At 40.1% G+C, this 24,346-nt stretch overlaps 1 protein-coding gene across 4 annotated transcripts in view; it reads left to right on the forward strand.

The window, feature by feature from the left end:
- Positions 1 to 24,346, forward strand: part of eml2 (EMAP like 2) — a 38,722-nt gene that overhangs the window by 1,080 nt on the left and 13,296 nt on the right. Inside the window, exons 2-5 of one of the 4 annotated variants that reach the window (XM_047392068.1) lie at positions 448 to 643; positions 14,571 to 14,798; positions 16,971 to 17,088; positions 17,597 to 17,698. In XM_047392068.1, the coding sequence (XP_047248024.1) occupies positions 571 to 643; positions 14,571 to 14,798; positions 16,971 to 17,088; positions 17,597 to 17,698 (521 nt within the window). In that variant the 5' untranslated portion in view covers positions 448 to 570. Of the gene's footprint in view, positions 1 to 447; positions 644 to 9,386; positions 9,532 to 10,464; positions 10,508 to 14,570; positions 14,799 to 16,970; positions 17,089 to 17,596; positions 17,699 to 20,908; positions 21,042 to 24,346 lie in introns of those variants that run through there. The other 3 variants (XM_047392069.1, XM_047392067.1, XM_047392070.1) reach the window with 3 other exon arrangements.

The raw sequence follows: 24,346 nt of genomic DNA on the forward strand, positions 1-24,346 counted from the left end.
GAAGTACCTCCAAATTCTTAACCTTCATTTCACATAAGCAGCTATATGTCCTTAAAACCCATGTTTCAGTATTACAATGAATCATTTTGATCCCAAATGACTCCAAAGACGTGTCAAAACTGGTTTTGGAATGGGTCCTCTGAAACCTTGCTCAGTCCTGTATTATGTAACATGTACTTCCTGTTTCACTCTGAGCTATGGAGCATGCTAGTGGAAGCATCATGCTGAGGGGCTGTTTTCCTAAAAGTGGCTAATGTGAAGCTCCTGGAATGGCACCACGAGTATCCATGTCTATGATGAGAGTCGAAAAGCTTTTAATGTGAAAGTTAGAAAAGGAAATAGATCTGTAATGAAACATCTGCTTGACGCTGTCTGGGAAGCCGGAGCGGGAGAAGCAGGGGCAGCTGAGGCAGGTAGAGGTGTGACTGTATATGTCTATGACTGTAGGGGAGACAGGACGGGCTGAGGGCGTGAAGACGAGACGGAGAGGAGCGAAGGGAGGACGGGGGGAGTCTGCCGAGAGCCGGAGGAGCTGGGGACTGGGAAGGAAGAGGAGAGGAGCGGAGAAGGATGTCGGAGCGGGTCGCTTCGTGTGGGAGCCTGTGTGACAGCACCAACCTGCTGCTACAGTACTGCAACAACGGTGAGCTGCTCTTTACCTCCCTGCAACAGATGCACAGAAGACAGGAAGATGATGGTAGCGATGGCACTCAGAATGTCACCTATGGCAAGGAAATAGGAAAAAAAAAAAAAAATTCTGGTATTAAATTCACTAGTTTATTTAATGTGCAATTAGCTGCTCCTCATAAAAATTAAATTCTGTATTGTATATATTAATATATATGTTTCTGTTGGAAATTACATTTAGACGTACACTATTTTTAGTTGGTAGGTGCAATTAATCTGAAAACTATCAATTAAAAGATCATATCCTAGGGTATTGTTAATATTTTTTATTTTATTATATTTTTTATTTTTTAATCTATAATAATGGAACTAATTGACAGTACTTTCGTACAGAATGGAATCATTTTTACTACCATATTTTCTTGTAGTCTCTGATGTTTTCTATTTATCATGGAGATAATTGTGAGTGCAGTTTGATAAGCCTGTCTTAAAGGTTAGTGGTGGATCTGACTAATATCCACCTCTCTGCGAAGTGATCAGATGCCACTGAGTGAGAGTCATGGTAACCAGAAGCTACGCCGTCCATTCAAGGGGTTTAATGCCTAAATTATTGGGTCAAAAAAAAAGAAATTAAGAAATAAATCTAACCTCAAGTCTAAAAGTTCACACAACAGGTTCCACCACATCTTTATTAAACAAAGGTGGGGAAGTTTGTGAAAACTTGCCTTAATCCCGCCAATATTAAAGGTGTAATTTTTAGTTTTAACACAACTGGAATGATCTTCAATTCACTGCTAAAAATAGAAATGAGTAGAACCTGCTGTCCACTCACTGCCTGGAACTTTAACTGGTATTTCATCATCAATGGGATCGTTGTTTTTGCTGCATGATCATTCCACTTATAGCAGAGTTTAGAGGTCTGCCTATCACAGGGTTTCTCTCTTCCTTTTCCTCCTACACCTGCATCTCTGATATCCTGATTTTCACATAGCATTACATGCAAATACTCCCCAGTTAGAATTTGGATATTTATCATATCTATAGCGTTAAAGGAGGATTATGACAGTTAAATTGAGAATTGAGCTTTGCACCAGCTGTTTAGTGCATGTACAGTGCCTTGTAAAAGTTTTCATACCTCTTGATCTTTTCTCATCACACCCACAGTGTATCTTAATGAGGTCTTATGTGATAGACCAACACAAAGTGACCCATCATTGTAATGTGGAAGTAAAAAAAAAAAAAATTCAGTAAAGTAGAACCAGTATCTGTACTTATCTGAGTCAGTATTTGTAGAACCACCATCCACCACCACATCTTCTGGGGCATGTCTCTACCAAATTTGCCCATGTAGTCAATAGCGATGGGCATTATGGACCTAAACTGATATTTAGTGGTATTAATTGTGATAAGAATAAAACTGTTTTGCAGTCAGTTTGATTGCATGTGACAGTAGTCAAAGCCCCACAAACAGTACTGTGCTTAGAAAACATAAAAGTTTGATAAAGACTTCTTCAGAACACCATTTACAGAAGAACGTGTCATTTTATCACTAAACTGCACTGCATTACTCTTTTTCTCAATTTTATTGATATTGATGGAACCAACGGTGGAGAAAATTGTAAAAATAACAATACTGTCAGTTTTGGGCTTTTCAAAACCAAATCCTTTTCACGACAACGATAAATAAACCATGAAAGCCCATCCCTGCTGGTCACCAAAGGTTTTGGTATTCACTGTTGCAAAATAATTGGATGCAGAGAGTCTGTGTGCGTACATTTTCAAATTTTACCACAGATTCACTTGTATTTCAGTCTGGACTTTGACTAGGCCAGTCTAGCACATGAAATGCTTTGAAATAAAACCATTCCTATTTTGCTCTGGATGTATGTTTATGGTCGTTGTCCTGCTGGCGGGTGAACCACTTTTTCTCCACACTTTTTGCCAGAGATTGGATTGAACAGAACTCTATGAGATGTTCAAAGCTTGTTTTATAACCTAACCCTGCTTTAAACATCTCCACACCTTTCTCTCTCACCTGTTTGTTGGGTTCCTTGGTCTTTCTGCTATTGTTGGTTCACTGATGTTCTCTATCAAACCTCTGAGGCCTTCACAGAACAGCTGCACTTATACTGAGATTAAACTAGACACCCCTCTAAATGGGAATTTCCTTCTTAAATAAATACAAGAGGTTACACACAGGTGGACACTGTTCATAATTTTATCATTTTCCTTTGCTTTGTGTTGTGTTTGTGTTGCTTTGTGTTGTTCTATCACTCACATAAAATCCCAGTAAAATGTTGAAGTTTATAGTTGCAACATGAAAAAATATGAAAAAGCTCAAGAAGTATGAATACTTTTGCAGGAATCTGTTTTCGTAACAGATGCTGCCCTCCATAAAGGCATCGTTGTCTTTTCCGTGAACAGAGAATTGATTTTGTAGCGAAATCATCCCGAACCGCATTAAACTACAGATAAACAATCTGAATCTTTGAACTTTTCAAGCCAGAGTTAAACTTCTACATGAAAAAAGTGTGTGTGGGGATTAAGGCACAGCTGCTTATTGAAGCCCACAGACGGCCCCACTGAGCGGCAGGTGGAGAGACAGCGAGGGGTGATGAAAGTCTGACCAGAGCTTTGATGTTCCAACAGGATCAATTTGGTGAATGTTGAGCTTTTAAATCCTTCTGAAGCTCCCGGTTACATATCAGCTAAAACAAATGGTCAGAATCCTCTGCCGGACTGACAGTGAGGGAGAAATGCAGAGCACAGGGTAAAAATCAGGGTCTAATTTACTGGACCGACTTGTTAAGTGACAGCTGGTCCAGCAGGTGGAGGCCAGCTGCTCAACTTAGGCTCCTCCTCCTTTATCAATATTCAATATTTGATTTTACCTGATTGCTAAAACTGAAAATAACTTTTTTAAGGCAGCAAACCTAAATTACAGATACAACACTGAAGAGGAGAAAGAATTAATGTTCATCTGGTAAACTGTCACTGCCACGTTAAAGAAGCGTTACGTCTAGTAAAAAGGTCCATAAGCTCGGCTGATTTATTCCACAGAAAGGACCATCACAGGTCAGAATCCTTATAGACGGTTGTTCAAATCTCCAAGCATCTCAACGTTCAGGAAGGAGATGCTGCTTGAAGAGGAAGACTGATTGAGTCTTATCCACGTCTTATTCATTATGCTTTATATCTCTTTTGTGATAAATTCACAAACATAGTTATAGTCGGTAACATAAGAACATGTTTCTGCTTCTTTGTTGGCTGAAAATTTCTGTTCATATGACTTAACACGTGTCATTGATAACGCCGATTGTTTCAGACAAATTCTGGGATTTTCATCTGAAATATCCCCACAACCATCAGAAAATGTCCCTAACACCCTCCATGAACTCTAGCATCTCGGCTGCTAAGTGAAATGCTTCAGCTGGCATTAAGGAAAGTTAAAGTCCATTCCACCGGCCAAATATAATATAGATAGGAAGAGTGTCATGAATGCATGTAGAAGTATATACTTAAAATTGTAAATCACCCTTCCTACATTAATAAGCAGTGCCAGTTGCTTCTCTAAGGTCATTTCTGATGTCTTTCTGCCTTGGCGTGTTAATCGATACATTTAGACTTATTTCCAGTCTCTCCTGGTGTCCCTCAAGGATCTGTTCTTGTTCTCTTCCTTTTGTCAGGACATATTTTCTTCCTCTTGGTAATGTCTTCTAGAAATTCCTTATCTAAAGCCAACAGCTCCCCTATTGATTCCCTTATTGGTTCAGAACTCTACTACCCATGTCAACCCACAATGTCACAATCAGAACTCCTTCTGCTAACCATAATACACCTGTTTTTTAAAGAACCTGGTTGACTTCACATTACATGTTCCATTTACCTCACAAATCCACCTATTCACCTTTATTCACCCTTTCTCTCTGGTCTCATATATACAATATACACATGCTAGGTTCTTCCAATTCCCTCTATCCCTCACTGGACCAGAGTTGGAATCTGTGTTGTTTTTGTACACTTAAGTTGAGATTTAAATAATTTCAGAACCTGGTAAAGTGCTGATATATGGAAGAGGGTTTGCTTTCTTCCACATCCTGGATCTAGGGGAATATTTTACATTTAAGTCAAATCTAACAGAAGAAGCAGGAGTATGATTTCAAAAATTTGACACATTCTTGTTAATGTGATCAATGTCTTTATGCAGGGATATTGTTGGGCACTATAGACTTCACGAAGAAGGCATCCTTGAGTAATTCAGGATTTAGGATACGAGAATACAGGTCCTTCTCAAAATATTAGCATATTGTGATAAAGTTCATTATTTTCCATAATGTCATGATGAAAATTTAACATTCATATATTTTAGATTCATTGCACACTAACTGAAATATTTCAGGTCTTTTATTGTCTTAATACGGATGATTTTGGCATACAGCTCATGAAAATCCAAAATTCCTATCTCACAAAATTAGCATATTTCATCCGACCGATAAAAGAAAAGTGTTTTTAATACAAAAAACGTCAACCTTCAAATAATCATGTACAGTTATGCACTCAATACTTGGTCGGGAATCCTTTGGCAGAAATGACTGCTTCAATGCGGCGTGGCATGGAGGCAATCAGCCTGTGGCACTGCTGAGGTCTTATGGAGGCCCAGGATGCTTCGATAGCGGCCTTTAGCTCATCCAGAGTGTTGGGTCTTGAGTCTCTCAACGTTCTCTTCACAATATCCCACAGATTCTCTATGGGTTTCAGGTCAGGAGAGTTGGCAGGCCAATTGAGCACAGTGATACCATGGTCAGTAAACCATTTACTAGTGGTTTTGGCACTGTGAGCAGGTGCCAGGTCGTGCTGAAAAATGAAATCTTCATCTCCATAAAGTTTTTCAGCAGATGGAAGCATGAAGTGCTCCAAAATCTCCTGATAGCTAGCTGCATTGACCCTGCCCTTGATAAAACACAGTGGACCAACACCAGCAGCTGACACGGCACCCCAGACCATCACTGACTGTGGGTACTTGACACTGGACTTCTGTCATTTTGGCATTTCCTTCTCCCCAGTCTTCCTCCAGACTCTGGCACCTTGATTTCCGAATGACATGCAGAATTTGCTTTCATCCGAAAAAAGTACTTTGGACCACTGAGCAACAGTCCAGTGCTGCTTCTCTGTAGCCCAGGTCAGGCGCTTCTGCCGCTGTTTCTGGTTCAAAAGTGGCTTGACCTGGGGAATGCGGCACCTGTAGCCCATTTCCTGCACACGCCTGTGCACGGTGGCTCTGGATGTTCCTACTCCAGACTCAGTCCACTGCTTCGGCAGGTCCCCCAAGGTCTGGAATCGGCCCTTCTCCACAATCTTCCTCAGGGTCCGGTCACCTCTTCTTGTTGTGCAGCGTTTTCTGCCACACTTTTTCCTTCCCACAGACTTCCCACTGAGGTGCCTTGATACAGGACTCTGGGAACAGCCTATTCGTTCAGAAATTTCTTTCTGTGTCTTACCCTCTTGCTTGAGGGTGTCAATAGTGGCCTTCTGGACAGCAGTCAGGTCGGCAGTCTTACCCATGATTGGGGTTTTGAGTGATGAACCAGGCTGGGAGTTTTAAAGGCCTCAGGAATCTTTTGCAGGTGTTTAGAGTTAACTCGTTGATTCAGATGATTAGGTTCATAGCTCGTTTAGAGACCCTTTTAATGATATGCTAATTTTGTGAGATAGGAATTTTGGGTTTTCATGAGCTGTATGCCAAAATCATCCGTATTAAGACAATAAAAGACCTGAAATATTTCAGTTAGTGTGCAATGAATCTAAAATATATGAATGTTAAATTTTCATCATGACATTATGGAAAATAATGAACTTTATCACAATATGCTAATATTTTGAGAAGGACCTGTATGTTGCAATCAACACTGTTGGATATTGAAACAGTTGCATTAACAAGGCCGGTGTAAAGTGTGGACAGGCATGAAAATACATGGTGGTTAAGCAGTGTTGTGTTCCTTATGTCTGTGTCTTTACCAACCATCTGTGCTCTGTAACCAGAGACCTTTCACCCAGATCAGATGCTCCTTACACTCCTGGTTTCAACTGGAGACCAACATGGTTCCCTGTTACTTGTTTATGAGTTTTATAGTTTTATTGCACTCCTCTGGGTTATATATTAAGGACGTTTATGGCATTATGAGAAAATCCTAAGATTAGCTCCCCACATCAGACCTCCAGGCTACCTTATGACACACTTTTAGCTCCATTTTGAGTCTATATTTTCATTGTCTGCTGGTGGTTTTGATGGTTTCAATTTCTGTATTCGCATTTTCTGTGTAGTTTGTGTTTGGGACAGCAAGCAGGCTTGGAAAATATGTCTCAGTTTAATTCACATCCTGACTTTAATTCCAGGAAATAGAGCAGAAATATTATGGATGGGCAATTTTTATCTTTTATAGAAAGAAAACTGATTTGTCTTAGAAAAGCTCCCAGAGGGAACAGCTGTATGTCCATGAAAAACACACATTACTGCAGATGGCACCTGAAGCACATTTCCAGTTTAATAGAAAAGCTGCAGCCTGCAGAGAACAGGCTGTTCCTTCAGATCGATGTGACTGATGACTGAAGCAGTGTGTGGAGTCTTACGGTTACAAGAGCCGTCAGTTACATCCCACTTTACCAGTGAACACCGCCGACGTGTAGACTGTGATTTGAGATGATAAAAACAGGAGACAAAATAACACATCGGCCTTTGGAGAACATCTTTTAGGTTTTATTCAAAAAAGAATCTGCTTTCAGTTCATGCATCAGAAGCTGAAGTAGAATTTTTAACCATCAGTATGAAGAAATAAGATAACATCTCTCTTTAGAACCAATATGTGGTATTTAGGGCAGCAACTAACGATTATTTTTCTAATTGATTAATCTGTCGTCTATTTTTTCGATGAATCGATTAATAATCGGATAGCTAAAGGGGCTAAATAGGCGTTTTTATATAGGCATAGACAACTCCGGTCACTCCGGCACTTTCTCTTGCATCTCGTTATAAGGGCTTTAAACCGCAGGAACTGGCTGTCGTAAAAACGTTTTCTTCTAGAACTATGTGCGGCTGATACCAGTAACTGGTCCATGCCAGTTGGTGTGCAAACAGAAGCCCATCATGAAGTTAAAATAAAATGCTTATATGTTGTAAATTGAGGCCAGTCTGAGACATTTTTGTTCACTAAAAGTCCTGTAATAACGTGCAACCATTCTGGTTGGATGACACACAGTCATGTGAAAAAATTAGGACACCCCAATAAATATTCAGCTCTTTACTTTTGAGAAATGTTCTCAAGTGATTTAGCTAAACTGCAACAACAAAAATGAACCTTGTTTTACTGGTTTAACCGAAGAGCTAAAGGGAAATGTGTTTCCGGAGGAAAACGTTAGGTCATCCTTGTTATATAGCAGGATCCAGTTCTGCTTCAGCTTTAGTTATTTATGTTTTTACACATAGTCTCAAATTTTCCTCAAGCACCCTCTGATAGACGGCCGAATTCATGGGAGTCTCTGGGATGGTGAGCTGGCCAGCTCCTGCTACAACAAAGCATCCCCAAATCATGACACTTCCACCTCCATGCTTCCCAGTTATGAGGTCCTTTTCTTGGAATATTGTATTTGGTTTATAACAAACATGTCCTTGGTTCTGGTGTCGTAATAATTCAGCTTTACATTAATCTGTCCAAAGAATATTATTCTGGAAGGGGTCTTTGACTACGTTCTTTTTAGCAAGGTTTAGCCTGGCCTTAATGTTTTTCTTAGAGAGCAACGGTTTCTTAAATTAAAAATGAAACTTGCCCAGTCTCTTTCTGATTGGACAGACACTTTCACATTAACAGTAGCAGGAGCCGGCTGGAGGTATTATGATGACTCTTTAAGGTTTGGGCTGTTTGTTTGCATCTTGTGGTCTGCTCTCCTAGTGAACTTAGGACTGCCAGACCTGGACATGTTGGCAGTTGTTTTGAATGTCCTGTTTTTATACTTGTAGGAATAAATAATGGGGTGTTTTTTTTTAGTTATGTGCTTTTACTGTGAATTTTAACACTTTATTTCATGATTTGCAACAAAACCAGGTTTATTTCCCACCTCTGATCCAGCAGGCATCCTGAAGGATACCCATACATGCTGGTTAGAAAAACACATGCTTGTTTTAAGCCTTATTTTGTGATATATGCTGCAAAAAATCACTTTCTGTTGGGATATTGTTTACAGGCTACGGGCTACAAACATCAGTCTCATTAATGACTTTAAACAGATTTGCTCATAAAAGGAAAAGTCCACCAGACTGGAGACAAACAGGAGCTCCTTAACAAATAAAAGTGATTTGACAGCTGATGGGTTCTCTTGTTATGATATTTACAACAGGAAAAGGCTGCATGTGGTGCCTAACCTTTCTGTGAGGGTGTCATTAATCATGGAGTGTGGCTCTGCAGCATCTCTTCCTGGTGGTGCCTGGCTGTACAGATGCTGATGCAGTGTGTGAGAATGTGGCCCTGAGCCAGGCTCCACCCCGTCAGCCTCTGCTCTCCCTGCCTTTAGTTAATGAGACACAGGAAGGAGGAGGAGGAGGGATGCAAAGAGGAGAAGGAAGGAGGAGAACTTGGGGGGGGAGGGGATGGCTGGAGGAAGAGGGAGTGGTCCAAGGGACAGAAGAGGAAGTGGAGATGGAGGAGGGAGTGGTTCAGCTGGAGAGGAGTGTGTTTGTGTGTGTCTGTGGAGAGGGATTGTGCGAGCCAGCACTGGTCCCAGATGGAGATGGGAGGGAGTCCGGAGAGCTTCTAGTTAGAGAAAGTGGCCAGGCTGACTGAGCGTCTGTTTGCTCTGTGGACCGACTGATTGACAGGAGGAGGGACCAGAATCTCAATCTGGTGCAAATGGCAGGTAGGCAGGATGAGCTCCACCTTCATCTTCACTTCACAGCAGCATGAATATTCCACAAGCCTTTAGTTTTTCCAATCCTTCCAGCCTGCACCGGCCTCCATCACTCAGCGCTTCATCAGGCATATCATTCTGCCTGTCTTCCTTTCCTTCTCTCCTTCTTACCCCCCTTCTCTCCATTCATCCCTTTCTTTTGTCTAGCAGCTCAACTCATTCTGTGCTTCCTGAGACCAGCCATGTGTCTGAATCAGCTTCATGTCGGCTGACTTTTAAACACAGCTACTGTGTTATTTAAATAGAAATCTTATAGAAAGGGACGTTGGTATGTAAGTGTGATACTGCTGAATATCAAGTAGATGTCACCTCAGGTTTATAGGGAGAGTAATGCAACACCACTAACTTGCAACCACTCTGACTGTGCGTGCTTTTGTGGTAATTCAAGGACAAAGATGAAAAGAAGCCCCCGCTGCAGGTCTTTTAAAAAGATGGGATATGAAGGTGAACCCCGTTGATCTCTGTCTGTTTGATCTTTGTCTTTCCTCAGTGGTTCACTTACTTCTTGGTGGCACTGACATGCTTCAGATTTTAAACAAGTTTTAATACCATACCAAGACAACCTTTTAAAGTATTTCATAAATGAAAATTTCATTTATGAAGAGAAAAAACACATCTGTCTGAACCAGCGTGTTCCTGTGTGAAAATATAATGCCCCCCTAAACCAAATAACTGGTTGTGCCACCTTTGGCAATCAAAACTGCCATCACGTATTAAGCAGTAACTGGCAATGTTGGATTTTGACCCACTCTTCTGTGCAGAATTGTTTTAATTCAGCCATACTGATAGATTTTTAAGTATGAATTCCTGTTTAGGGTCAAGCTGCTGTGGATGAAAGCCTTTGCTGGCCCAGAAAAATACCAAAGCCCATCTTCTGGGAGAATAATCCATGGACTGATGAGACTAAAGTGGAACTTTCAGGAAGGTATACATCCGGTTACATCTGATGTAAAACTAACACAGCATTTCAGGAAAAGAGCAGCATGCCAACAGTCAAGCATGGTGATGGTAGGGTAATGGTCTGGGCTGCTTTGCTTCTTCAGAACCTGGATGACTTTATGTAATTGATGGAACCATGATTTCTGCTCTCTAGCAAAGAATCATAAAGGCATCAGTTCGTAACCTTAAGCTTAAGCACACTTTTGCAGCAGGACAATGATCCAAAGCAAAACAGCAAGTCCAACCGATGGCTCACAAAAAAAAAATGAAGGATCTAAGGTGGCCTAGTTAAAGTCTAGACTACTGAGTGATGAGCTTAAACAGACTGTTCATGCTAAAACAATCTCTCGTGGTGGAATTAAAACAATTCTGCAATGAAGAGTGATATTAAAATTAGTTAAATAATCAAAATATCTGCAAGTGTAGGAAAAACGCAGGAGCAATCTGTAAGAGGAAAGATACTTTATCAGCTCCCTGCACTCAGTGAGGACATGGTTTCCAGACCAGCCCCTGCTGTCTGTTAGTGCTGCTGAATTCCTGTAGTTTTAACAGTATGATGTTCATTTTCTACAAGCTTTTTTAACCTATAACCGTGTCATGTTGACATCAGGACATCATTTATACACATCCAGATTAGGACGCAAGTCTGAAATGCGCTAAAACTGTGTCGGTGTAGTTTGAACTGTTTCACAGGATTATCCCACTGAATAGATCAAAATAAAGACTATAATGATGGATTGGTTTTATCTTCTTGACCTCAGGGTTACATTTCATGTAATGCTAAAACATGGTGATATAGCATGGGTGGTAGGGGTCCGTCTTGTTACTGAGGGGTGTCCGGTTTAACCCCCCGCTCTGTCTATCTCAGTGGTTGTGTCCTTGGGCAAGACACTTCACCCACCTTGCCTGCTGATGGTGGTCAGAGGGTCCGGTGGTGCCAATTGTATGGCAGCCTCACTTGTGTCAGTGTGACCCAGGGCAGCTGTAGCTACTACGTAGTCTACCCCTGTCAGTGTGTGAATGAATGGATGGATGGATGGATGGATGGATGACTGATTGTAGTGTAAAGGGCTTTGGGGTTCTCGGACCTGATAAACGCTTTACAAGTGCAGGCCATTTATATTTAAAACAACTTCCCTATCTTACCTTGCTTCCTGTGTGCCGCCTGTTTGACTCAGTGTGTCTATTTTTTCTTTTTTTCCTCTGTGCTCGTTTTTATCACATTTCTCGCTCATGATCTCCTCCCACCAGCATTCTGTCCTCTCCAACGTCAGTTTCTAACAGTTTCTGGCTTTATTTCTTTCCTTTGCTTTTTCATGTCATTTTGGGGTTTAGTTAATTTGAATTCAGTCACACTGAAAATGAATAAATACATTTTTTTTTTGAAAACCTTTTTTAGTGACAGCGCTATTTTAAAAAGAAGTGAAAGCGTGATGAGAACTGAAGATGATCCGACATTAGTCTGTTAACGTACAGGTCACTTCTGCCATGCAAATCTCCCCAGATCCTGATAATTGCATGCAAATCAGAGGTTTCATTTCCCTGCAGTCTGTTCCTGTCTCATTTGACAGTGAAATGTACTACAGTAGGAGTAACAGTGCTCCACATATAGTGCTCCTCAGTTCTGAGGTAATGCATGATGGGTGCAAAGTACAGGCCTTCTCTGGGATCACTGTGGCTAATTTAATTAACTCGACTTCACATGATGGTTTTCTGTAAACCTATAAGCCAATGCTTAACATTTTCTACTTGTTTTGGTAATACTAAGATCAGTTAACCTTGTCGAACTGGATTTTTTTTGGTCTAAAGAAAGGCATGAGCACTGTTGAATTACAAAAAGGAGATTCTTTGAATTATTTGCTGTAAGGTTTGTAAGGTTTGGGTGTGCTTCAGTTCACTAAGGGTTTATTTCTGCACAGATTTTACAAGGTCCCACCACAGCATTTCAATCAGGTTAAGATCTGGACTTTGACTAGGCTATTGCAGTACCTTAAGTTTCTTCTGTTGAATATTTGCTTCTGTGTTTGGGGTCATTGTCCTGCTGGTGGCCAGGTTTGGGCCAAGCTTCAGCTGTCAGACAGATGGTCTAACATTTGAGTCCAGAATACTTTGGTATACAGAGGAGTTCGAGGTCGAGACTCCTGAGGCTGCAAAACACGCCCAGATCATCACAAGTCCACCACTGTGCCTCAAAGAAGGTACGGTGTGTTTGTGTTTGGTTTTCTCCAAACATAACGCTGTGCATCATGACCAAACATCTTTCCGTTGGTCTCATCTGTCCAACGGACCTTGTTCAAGAAGTTCTGTGGTTCCTTCAGATTGCAGTTTTGCAAATCTACTCAACAAATTGGTCTTTATTTTTTTAGATATGAATCCCCCCATGAAGAAGTTGCTGTAAAATCTAATCGATCTACTGTATCAAAAGCTTTTTTCCAGTCTAAGAATACATAATGTATATATTATACTTTATTTTATTCAAACATTTTATTATGATTTACTATCATCAGATATTTTTCTTAAAATCCTGTAGAGGAAAATCTGTAGCAGCCTTTGGTATAAATCTGCTTGTTAACATGTCAACTTTTTTATTGAAATTTGTTCTAAACAAAATATCAACTGGAAAATGTTCTGATTTTATACCAAAGTTTCTTTTGCAATGTTCTTTATGCATAATAAGGAGATAGCTGAAGAGTATTTGCAGAAATAATAATACAAAAATATATATTTTTTAAATCTCGCAGTTTGAATACTCTTCATCAACAGTGTTCTATCGGGATTGTCTTCATGTTTTGTGTAATATAAAACATGCTTTTAGGTTCGTACCAGGCCGTAATCCGCTGATGTGGGTCGGATGAATAATCTCTGCGTTAGATAATCTGAGCTGCCTTCAGCACTGCCTGCCATGGTCCGGATGATGGCAGATGATTATGTTAAAATGGGTTTAAAATGAGACTAAACGTCATCCTGAACAAATTCATCTTTTATGGCAGAAGCATGACCTCACTTAGAAAATGTATAAAGTTTATTTTTCCACCATGTACAGTGAGGAGGATGGTATGGGAGGCAGAAAAACATTCAAAGCTCACTGTTGGAGAACTTCAGCATCTCTAGAGCCACCATTAGATGGTTTCTACAAGCCAACAGGTTGTTTGGGAGGCACATCAGGTAGAGGCCTTTCCTTTCCACCCCCACAAAGGTACACATGTTCATTTTCCTAAACGATACTGGGACTTTAAATGAGTGCAGAGTCCAGAGAGCTAAAGTGGGTTATCTTTGGGTCTATCAGCAGGATGTTTTCGTAATGTTGAGTATTTTTCTTCATTTCATAAATGTACTCAAATTAAACATTGCTTTTTTCCCTGCATGTTGTAGTGTCAGATGAAGGTTCTGCATTAAGGACGGCTTTACCCTGAGACTTTGTACACACCTTTATTAGCGTGTCAATAAGTGTGAAGGGGTATATTTTTATGTCGAAATGTGTGTGAAGCAATTTAAATTCAAACGTTTCGGCTTTTAAAACTGGATCAAGTTCACGGCTTGCCTTAACCTGAACAACGTGCTGCTGTTACGAAGGAACAAAACATCAAACTGGTTGACTTTTAAAATCCTGATTTATGAAGAGAACAAAGCTTTGTTTTTCTGCAGACTGACTCAGATCGTTTTCCATTTTATCTTCCTTCAGCCTGTCAGTTTAAACTGGCGTTGGTTTACCTTCATTGTCTTTCCTTCATCATCTCTGGTTTAGACTCGTTTACACCGTAAATAATTTAAACTCGCCAGGATTCATCTGCTGATGAAGCTGCAGCTTTTCTCTCACCTAAAGCATCTAAAAACTAAATGTCTTAGTTTGTGCTTTTGTGTTTTTCTTTGTTATTGCCCTGAGTAAAGAGTGACTGAAGATTTCTTTTAACGCTTCCCCCTCATGAAAGTTTTTGTTTCCAGTTTTTATTAAAGCTTATTATGACATATATTTGAGTTAGTTTAAGCCAGCCTTACATTTTTCTGGTGTTTTTATGGAGTTCCAACTAAACATCCGACCTTCTGTCCAGATGACACGGTGTCGGCCAGCAGCAACATGGACATGGAGGACAGAGTGTCCCACCTGGAGCAGAGGCTGCAGCTGCAGGAGGATGAGATCCAGCTGCTGAAGGCGGCTCTGGCTGATGCTCTGCGTCGGCTTGGTTACTATGAGGAGCAGACCCAGAGGACACCTGCAGGGGGTGCTCATGCTGGGAGGAGAGCGCTTGCTACTGCCTCTTCAACACCGCCCACCAGGGGTAAAAACCTTTGTTTTTTTAGTAACCTTGGTCATAAGGAATTCAATTTGGTCTCACGTCTCACTAGAACATTTTCAGCACTTAAAGAAAGGATTTAGAAATTTGTAATGGTGTAGGAAATTAGAATCCACTGGGGCCAATTTAACACTATAAAACTTTGTCAACAGCTGTGTACTGTGATTAAATTAGATTTAATTAAAAACATAAATTTAGTACCTAGTAAAGTTGTTTAAAAACAACAAACAGCAAGTATAATGTTAAATTTAAGGATCTTTTCATGGAAATGTTGGGACAATATGAGCAGTCAGTATCTTACCTACAGGGCCTTGCGAAAGTACTTGGCCCCCTTGAACTTTTCAACCTCTTGCCACATTTCAGGCTTCAAACATAAAGATATAAAATTCAAATTTTATGTGAATAATCAACAACAAGTGGGACACAATCGTGAAGTGGAATGACATTTATTGGATGTGTCAAACATTTTTAACAAATAAAAAACTGAAAAGTCGGGAGTTCAATATTATTCGGCCCCCTTGCATTAATACTTTGTAGCTCCACCCTTTGCTGCAATTACAGCTGCAAGTCTCTTGGGGTTTGTTTCTATCAGTTTTCACATCGAGAGACTGAAATTCTTGCTCATTCTTCCTTGTAAAACAGCTTGAGCTCAGTGAGGTTGGATGGAGAGCGTTCGTGAACAGCAGTCTTCAGCTCTTTCTACAGATTCTCGATTGGATTCAGGTCTGGACTTTGACTTGGCCATTCCAACACCTGGATATGTTTATTGGTGAACCATTCCATTGTAGATTTGGCTTTATGTTTTGGATCATTGTCTTGTTGGAAGATAAATCTCCGTCCCAGTCTCAGGTCTCTTGCAGACTCCAACAGGTTTTCTTCCAGAATGGTCCTGTATTTGGACCCATCCATCTTCCCATCAATTCTGACCATCTTCCCTGTCCCTGCTGACGAAAAGCAGGCCCAAACCATGATGCTGCCACCACCATGTTTGACAGTGGGGATGGTGTGTTCAGGGTGATGAGCTGTGTTGCTTTTACACCAAACATATCGTTTTTCATTGTGGCCAAACAGTTAAATTTTGGTTTCATCTGACCAGAGCACCTTCTTCCACATGTTTGTTGTGTCTCCCAGGTGGCTTGTTGCAAACTTTAAACGAGACTTTTTATGGATATCTTTGAGAAATGGTTTTCTTCTTGCCACTCTTCCATAAAGACCAGATTTGTGCAGTGTACGACTGATTGTTGTCGTATGGACAGACTCTCCCACCTCAGCTGTAGATCTCTGCAGTTCATCCAGAGTGATCATGGACCTCTTGGCTGCATCTCTGATCAGTCTTCTTCTTGTTCGAGATGAAAGTTTAGAGGGGTGGCCGGGTCTTGGTAGATTTGCAGTGGTCTGATGCTCCTTCCAGTTCAATATGATTGCTTGCACAGTGCTCCTTGGGATGTTTAAAGCTTGGGAAATCTTTTTGTATCCAAATCCGGCTTTAAACTTCTCCACAACACTATCTCAGACCTGCATGGTGTGTTCCTTGGTCTTCATGATGCTCTCTGCGCTTTGAACAGAACCCTGAGACTATCACAGAGCAGGTGCATTTATACGGAGACTTGATTACACACAGGTGGATTTTATTTATCATCATCAGTCCTTTGGGACAACATTGGATCATTCAGAGATCCTCACTGAACTTCTGGACTGAGTTTGCTACACTGAAAGTAAAGGGGCCGAACACTTTCGCAAGGCACTGTACATAAGTTATTTTTTTTTTTTAGGATTTTCTGAATAATTTGGGGCTTTACTGTATCTTACAAGCAGAAGCAACACTAAACTTTATTACCTTCTATCCTTTCATATAGGGTGATTCTGCATTTCTGATGAAGAGGAAACATTTACAGATTAAATCGCAGTTATTATGGCTGCCACTTTGTTTCTTCCAGCTCATTTTTCTGTCCTCCCTTAAAAGAAAAAAAAGCTATTAAACCAAACTCAAGATGCTGCCTCATTTCGTTCATGTATTTCAGTTTTCTACGTACATTTAAAATAGTCAATCACTGCTGAAACAAAAAATATCTGTTTTCTGGGCAGGTTAATGATGCAAGGAGGCATTTCTGTGTCCTTAAGATGCACTGATAAGCTTTTCATCTTATCGCCTTCCAGTGCGTCAGCTCCTGCAGGCTCTTCCCTCCAGACCTCTGAGTAACGGCTACGTTCAACAGAAACGCCTCCTTTCCTCGCCGTCATCTCCAAAGAAAGAGGTGCTGCAGTCCATTAAGAGGTAGTTTGAGGAAGGAAAAACTCTGGCAAGCTAAGTTGGCTTAAAAGGGTTCCCTTTCTTTCTTTGTTTGTTTGTTTCTTTGTTTCTTTCTTTTTCCTTCGTTGTTTCCTTTGTTTTCCTTTCTTCCTTCCTTTCCTTCCCATTCCTTCCTTCCATCCTCCTTAGTTTTCCTTCCTTTTAGTGTATTTTTTGTATTTTAGTTAGATTCAGTGTATGATTAATTGTAAAATGGCATTTTGCTAAAAAGTAATTAAGCTCAAATCATCATTTTGATTCAGCTCAAATAAATTTCATGTTTATTCATTTGTCTAAAAATCATGTGCATTTATTGAGTATTTTTTGTCTCACATATAGGTTTTAGGATAAGTATGATCAGTAATGTTTATTTCCTGTTTCATATTTGCCATCACCTTGCAGCAGCTCCAAACTCCACAATGTGATTGGTCATAATTTAAAGTTTTAAAGTTCAGGACATTCAGATCTCTCTTTTCTTTCCTTCCACCTTCAGGAAGAGCATGTCCACAGAAAGACTAACCCTGGTTCGCAGAGAGATGGCAGCAGAGAGTCGGAGTCGAACCACCTCCTCCAGCAGCTCCTCTGGTGGTAAAAGGTAACTTCTGCTAAAAAACTATGTTTCTAAATCTCAAACCACCAACTACATGGCATATAGGACAGGTGAAAAAAGATTGTAGATTATCAGTTCATCTTTCTGGAGAAAAGAATTCATGGAAACAAATAAATATGTCATTTTCTTACCGAACAAGCTCAATAGATGTTTTTATACTCTAAAGGAGTCTGTTGGTCATTCGGGCTCATGTAATGGCATGCTATCGTTTCTTCTTTCTGCCAGCAGGCATGACTGTTGAGTCACCACATGCCAGTGAGGAATTTAAAAATAAAGAGTGTTTGAGAGAAAAAGAAAATTAATCATTTTAGGCATCAGCTGAGCAAACTGGAAGCCGGTCCTGTGTAACCAATCTGCCTCACAACAGGCGGTGCCAAATCCATGAATTTCTAAGGATTTTATATAAGAAAAGGTGTTTGCTTATTGGTCCCTAGGAGGGAATTGGGCCCACATGCCACCTCCATAAAAGCAGCAGATTGCTGATCTGGAGCATGCAGTTGTGTGTTAACATTGCCAAGGCAGAAGGAAATCAGTAACGACCTGAGAGAAGCAAATGTTGCCTCCGATTAATATGAGAACAGTTCAAATCAATTTTCAAACAATTTGAAGTCATTAATTTGACACTGAGTAAAATTATTAAAATTATTAATTAAAAAGTGGAAAACATTTTAAGATAGCCTTCTGTCTTTCCAGAAGTGGGGATCCCTAGTAATTTCAGACAATGTGAAAGAAGTAGCAAAATAACAATTATGTGATCATGTGGGCCTTTGTTAGCATCCTAAAAGTTGAGGTTCATAACAGGACGAGTAGAAAAATACTGAACAAGTGTTGCTTGTTTGGCAGGGTTGAATATGACAGCATGACTTTGGTTTGTGAATGTTTTATCTGGGTGAAATACAAGACCTATGGAACAATGTCCTTGGGACAGATGAGCCCAAAGTGGCATGTCTACACAAATACCTTACAAGAACTGTCAAACACAGTGGTGGGGAGTGGATAAAACGGGCCTGTTACTTCCACAGCGCCAGGACCCCTTTCAGCCATTGTTCTGACCATGAACTCCTCTGTTTACTAAAGTATTATAGAGTGAAATATGAGACCATCTGTTTGAAGGATGAAGTTTGGCCCAAACAGGGTCATCAACACGAGAATGTTCACAAACACATCAGCAAATCTACAGAGTGGCTGGAAATGTAAAGAATGGCCCAGTCAAAGTCCAGATCATAACCTGATTCAGATACAGTTGGGGGACTTTAAGAGAGCTGTGCAGAAACAATTGTCTGTAAATTCTAATGAAATGAAGCTACATAAAGAAAAGTGGACCACCTTCACAAAGAAATGAGAGCCTGATAAAGTCAGATAAAATAACTGAGTTATTAAGGCTGAAAATGGTTTTACATAATGTTGAATCATGGGATGTACTTATTTTTTCCTGTGACTGGTTCAACAGCCATGGAAGCTTTCATTTCTCTAAGAATACAAACTATTTTAAGGCAGGAAGAGGAGTTTTAATGAAATTACCAGGATCTAGGAAAAAAATACAACTCTAAAATAGAGCTGAAACAATTCATCAAGTCAATCAAAAAAAACTATCTCCAGTTGGAATATAAAATGTGGTGCTTTGTTTTATTCATGTGACTGCATAGTGCTTAGGGTTCATCGTTTGTCAAGGGAACAATTAATACTGTGGCACAAATACTTACATTACAGTTTGTACGATGGAGAAAGAAGGAAGATAAGCTGGAAAAAATAACCAAAAATACCATAGGTTTTGGGGCAGTATTACCCAAAAGAAGCTGAAAATATTCTACACTTAAACTGATCTACTTTTGCACAGTACAAATTCAACATCTTTGTAGAAAGATCCAGATTAATTTGTAATTAAAACGTTTTTAGCAGACACAATGAGGTCGACAAGCACATTCACAGTCCACTGGCTCTGGGTTTGTGTGTCTGTGTGCTGATTTGCTGCATGTTTTTAGAGAAAATTAAGCTTTACTGATGGTCGACGGGCGCAAACGGCTAAATGATGCAAACTCCAAAACACAAAAAACAAATGCAACAACAAAACACTGTAAAAGAAAAATCCTGCAATCACAGAAAATAGAAAGAATCGAAGCCTACAACCAACAAAACAAATGCTAGGTTAAAAATACTGCAAATAGCAAAAACAGCAGGTTGAGAAAAGTTGCAAACACGCTCCACCAAACAGAAGTGCACCAGACCACTAGGGGTAGTCGACCACCAAGTCATATCTGACCAGACCCTCAGTAGGATGCCCAGAAGAAACTTGGAGGGAGGAAAGAAAAGATTTATCTTCATGTCTTTTTAAACTAGTGGTTGCAATATTTTACAATATTATAGAATAGCAGCATATTTATATCAGTAATATTAGTGGTCGACTCCCCCTAGTGGTGTGATGCATTTCTTATTAGCGGAAGAAATTTGCAGATTTTCATCACTTGTTTGATTTTGCTGAATTTTTCCTTTGCATTTGTTTTGTTGGTTGTAGTTTTTCTCTTCTCTCTGTTTTCTGTGATTGCAGCATTTTTCTTTTACAGCATTTTTCTGACGCATTTGTTCTTTGCGCTTGTGTGTTTAGGAGTTTCCATCATTTATAGCAGCACTTTTAGCCGTTTGCTGCGTGTTTGCACATATCAGCCACCGTACAGACATCACACAGACAGACACAATTGAATCAATAGTTTGTGGATTTCTACATTCAGTGATTTGTTTTGTTGAGGTTAAATTTGAAATAATTTTCAAAGATTAGATAATTTATTAGTCAAAACCCTAGAAATGATAGATGATGTACATTGTTTTTACCATAACTGTGTATCTGATTACTTGTTTATTAGACAATATTTGATAGAGCAAATATTTAATAAAATGTTTTATAGCTGCAGGCCTGCAGTCAAACAAGAATTAAAAGCACTAAACTGATCACAAAAGTTTTATCTATTTTATAAAACATTAGTAAAATTAATATTACATTTTTGGTTTTTAATAAAACTTAGATATTGGTACCTCTTGTAAACGTTTCACTTAACTTTATCTTACTCTCTTCTCTCCCGTTTGTGGCTATGGATCAAATTTCCGGCCCTTCCTGGAAAAGTGGTGTGGTTACTGGGTAGGAGGGGCGTGACCCTGGGGGCAGAAGGTGCCCTCTGATTGGCTGGGAGGAGCCTTTAGCCTGAGCTTAAAGTTTGCAGAGCAAAAGGAGGAAGTCTGTGTGTTGGTGTGGCTGTTGAACAGGACACAAACTGCCCTGACTGCTGTAAACTGGTGACTATAACGGAAAGGCTGCAGACATGAAACGATCCTCCAGGTAAATTCTTGCTTTACAAAAAGGTTAATACCTCAGATCACCTGCAAACTGTAAGCAAAGAGGATTTATTGGTGTTTCTGTTCCACCCAGGTATGCCTTCAGATGGGTTTTGACTAAAATTTGAATGAAATTCGGATTGCTCACTGAGAGTATGGCTGCTGAAACACATTAATGTTTTAATAATCCTAAAAGCATCCAGCTTTAGTGTCTGCATGGACAGAGGTTGGAGCTCAGGACAGCTTGAGGAAGTATTTTTGTTTTATGAAAGTGTTGTCACGCGAAGAGCTGGATGTGGTTAGTTTCTACCCCTACAGAGTTCTGGGGAGGGGCAGCAGCAGCAACAAAAGCAAGAGACGGCTGTGTTAGTGGCTGTCGATAAATTATGTCAATCTGAGAGGTCAGTTTCATACTTTCTTTGTTTAACTGGTAAACTGTGCCATTTAGGGTTTTTATTTATCTCCTGTAACCTTTCTTGAAGTTTATCTCTTCATAGAAAAACCCTTGTGTAATGCATCAGTCAACTGTGTTTCATTAGTTGATCGGGCTTTTATGCTGCTGTAAGCAAACAGACCCGCTGGATGTCTACAAGTATAAATCACACAAACAGATGAGGAAGGTAGATGTAACAGACGGCAGGCTCAGCAGTTAACTGGTTATTGTGTAAAACCTGCAGAAGGGCCGCAGCTTTTTCTTTGTTCTGAAGACAAACAGAACGTTGCCATCTGTTCACATCTACCTGATCACCTGCTGTGCATTTATTTGCATTTGCTGCCTTCAAAACATGTCGTTTTAAGATTAACTGGAATATTTGAGAGTGAAAATGCAGCAAATGGAGTTTTGGTGCAGCGCAGTCCCTACAGGCCAGGAGCTACTTTGGGACAGACGGTTACAATTATCGATGCTGCTCATCCAAGCTGATAACATTGATTAGACTTCCTGCCCAACAAGCAGCAAACATGTTAATTAAATAGGAGCCTCCTACACCACCAGGAACGGGTTAAATGCATGTTTTGTTTCATTTAATACTAAATATGAATCCTTAAACTCCAAGAGTGCCACACAAAGATGATTTATTTTAAAGCACTGGAGTTACTTTGTGAAGATCTTCTCCTCATTTCTGATGTTGTCCGAATCATCTGTCGATTCAGAGATATTTGATCCTTTAAGTTGATGTACAGTAAAAATGTACAGTATCTAAGTGAAATTCTACAGAAAATGTTTTTATAAACTCGAGAACTGCAGCACTCAAGTCATGATGGATCAGCAGGCTTCTCCCACTCATCCCTCAGTTAAAGGAGGCCACAAACCATTAGTGAGACGGAGACATCCATTTCCTCCTCGCATATTTTACTGCAGTGCTTTCTCTCATTTCTTTCCCAAGGCTTCGTTTTGTGATATCTTTTAGTTTGAGTAATCTCTTACAAAAAGATAACTGCATGAGCTGGAGTTTAGGCAAAATGTTTAGCATCAAATTTGGAGTTAAATATTATAAAATCCTTGTTGCATACAAAAACAAAATGATCAGAAAAAGCCTAAATAAAATAGGAAAGCTGAAATGCCAAGGTCACATAATTATCCTTACTGTAGTTGGTGTTATTTGTGGACGGTTAACAACAATTTGAACAGAGCATCTGAGCTCTGAATAGCCGAAACAAAGAAGTTTGAGGTATAACTGATCTGTTCCCATCTTGGTTTCTAAATACTTTCAGATTTGTTTAAATGAAACGTTCTGAACTGGTTTTTCTGCTCCTGGTGTCACGACTTCATTGCTTCTCGCTGCAGGGCTGAACACTGAAATCAACTGTCAGGTAATGCAGCAGGAATATGGCAGGTGGTACGGCAATCTATCTGAACAAATAATCAAACCACACTTTTCTCAGCTAACCAAACTAAATGTCCAAAAAAAGCAGCATGTCATATGAAGGGAGGTCCAGATCTTGTAATCAGGATAAAGGCAAAATCCTGACATGATTTGCAGATCATCCGTCCCCTCTCTGTGTTTTCAGAACGCAGGCAGGCAGAAAATGTTCTGCATGTTGTTAAACGTTCTGTTTGTGTTTTTTTTGTTTTCCCCCTGGAAACCAGGAGACTCTCACCCACTATGAAAAGGTTTTAGATGTGGAGGTATTTGCCCTGTTTGGCTGCCAGTTACCCAGCAAGCTCTGCTCTAATTACTGATCCTAGGTCAGCCTTGCTCTTTGATTGGCTGCAGCCTTGCCACGCCTCATCTCCCTGCCAGGCCAACACGCAGAGTCCAGGAGACAAACAGGCCTTTATGTGGTTCGTTCAGAGAGCCTACACCCGGTCTGTTGTCCTCCACCTGACCAGAGACAGATCAGACATCTGTTCTCTGAGCAGCCTGTTCTTTAATCTTCTGGAGATGCTTTGTCTTCTATTGAAACAGGCTCGGGTCTCCTTTTATGACTCATCAATAAGCTCATCTTCTGTTTCCAGGGAAGCCTTTAAAGACTGTTTGCTGATGTTTGTAGTGGGGCTCAGACTGTTGCAACGAGCTTAAGCCTCTACTATTGTGTTGTATTGGTCTTTTAGCGTTTTTATGCCATGCTGATTATATGCCTTTTCTTTACTAAACAACAGTCTGTTTGTTTTATCTCCACGCTTTTTTTGCTGGGAGGAAACACTGGAACGTTATCCAGATGATGTTCTGTGTGTCATCATATTCTCTGTAACTGCAGAGATGTCCAGCATGTCGGCTGATTGGCTGATGGCAGTCTGACATCTTAGGTTTACTGGTCAGCAACCACTGAAATGCTCAAGCTGCAGTTCTGATTGGTTGACTGACGGCACATTCAGGAGCAGCAAGAGCACAAAGTCATGATGGACAGGTGTGATGATGGGCTTTGGCAGAGAGGCTGAATCACTGGAATTTTACATTTGTCAACCCAGATTTCTTACATAAATGTGCAGAATTTTGCTGTCTGTTATCCAGCATTACATTTAATCTGATGGACTGTCTGGCTGGTCTCCACAGTTGGGCTGATGTAATCCTGTATTTATGGGTATAAAAGGATCTCTGTACTATGTGTCCTAACTGGATCAAAAGTGTTTTCTCTTATTTTCTAATGGCCACATTAGAGCACAAACCTTTCAGTGTTTTCTCTCTTCATCAAAGGAAATCTGAGCCTGATGACAGAGTATAAAACAGCACTGAAAATGCTTTCCCTTTAATCTGAAACGGACTCGGTTGTAGTGCTCTGATCTGTTCGTTAATTATTACATATGTTTTTTTATCAGTGTTATTTGATTTTGTGGGTAAATTGACCTATGCAGAAATAAAAATACTA

This window comes from Girardinichthys multiradiatus, chromosome 18 (genome assembly GCF_021462225.1).
Source record: "Girardinichthys multiradiatus isolate DD_20200921_A chromosome 18, DD_fGirMul_XY1, whole genome shotgun sequence".
In the NCBI taxonomy this organism is placed as follows: domain Eukaryota; kingdom Metazoa; phylum Chordata; class Actinopteri; order Cyprinodontiformes; family Goodeidae; genus Girardinichthys; species Girardinichthys multiradiatus.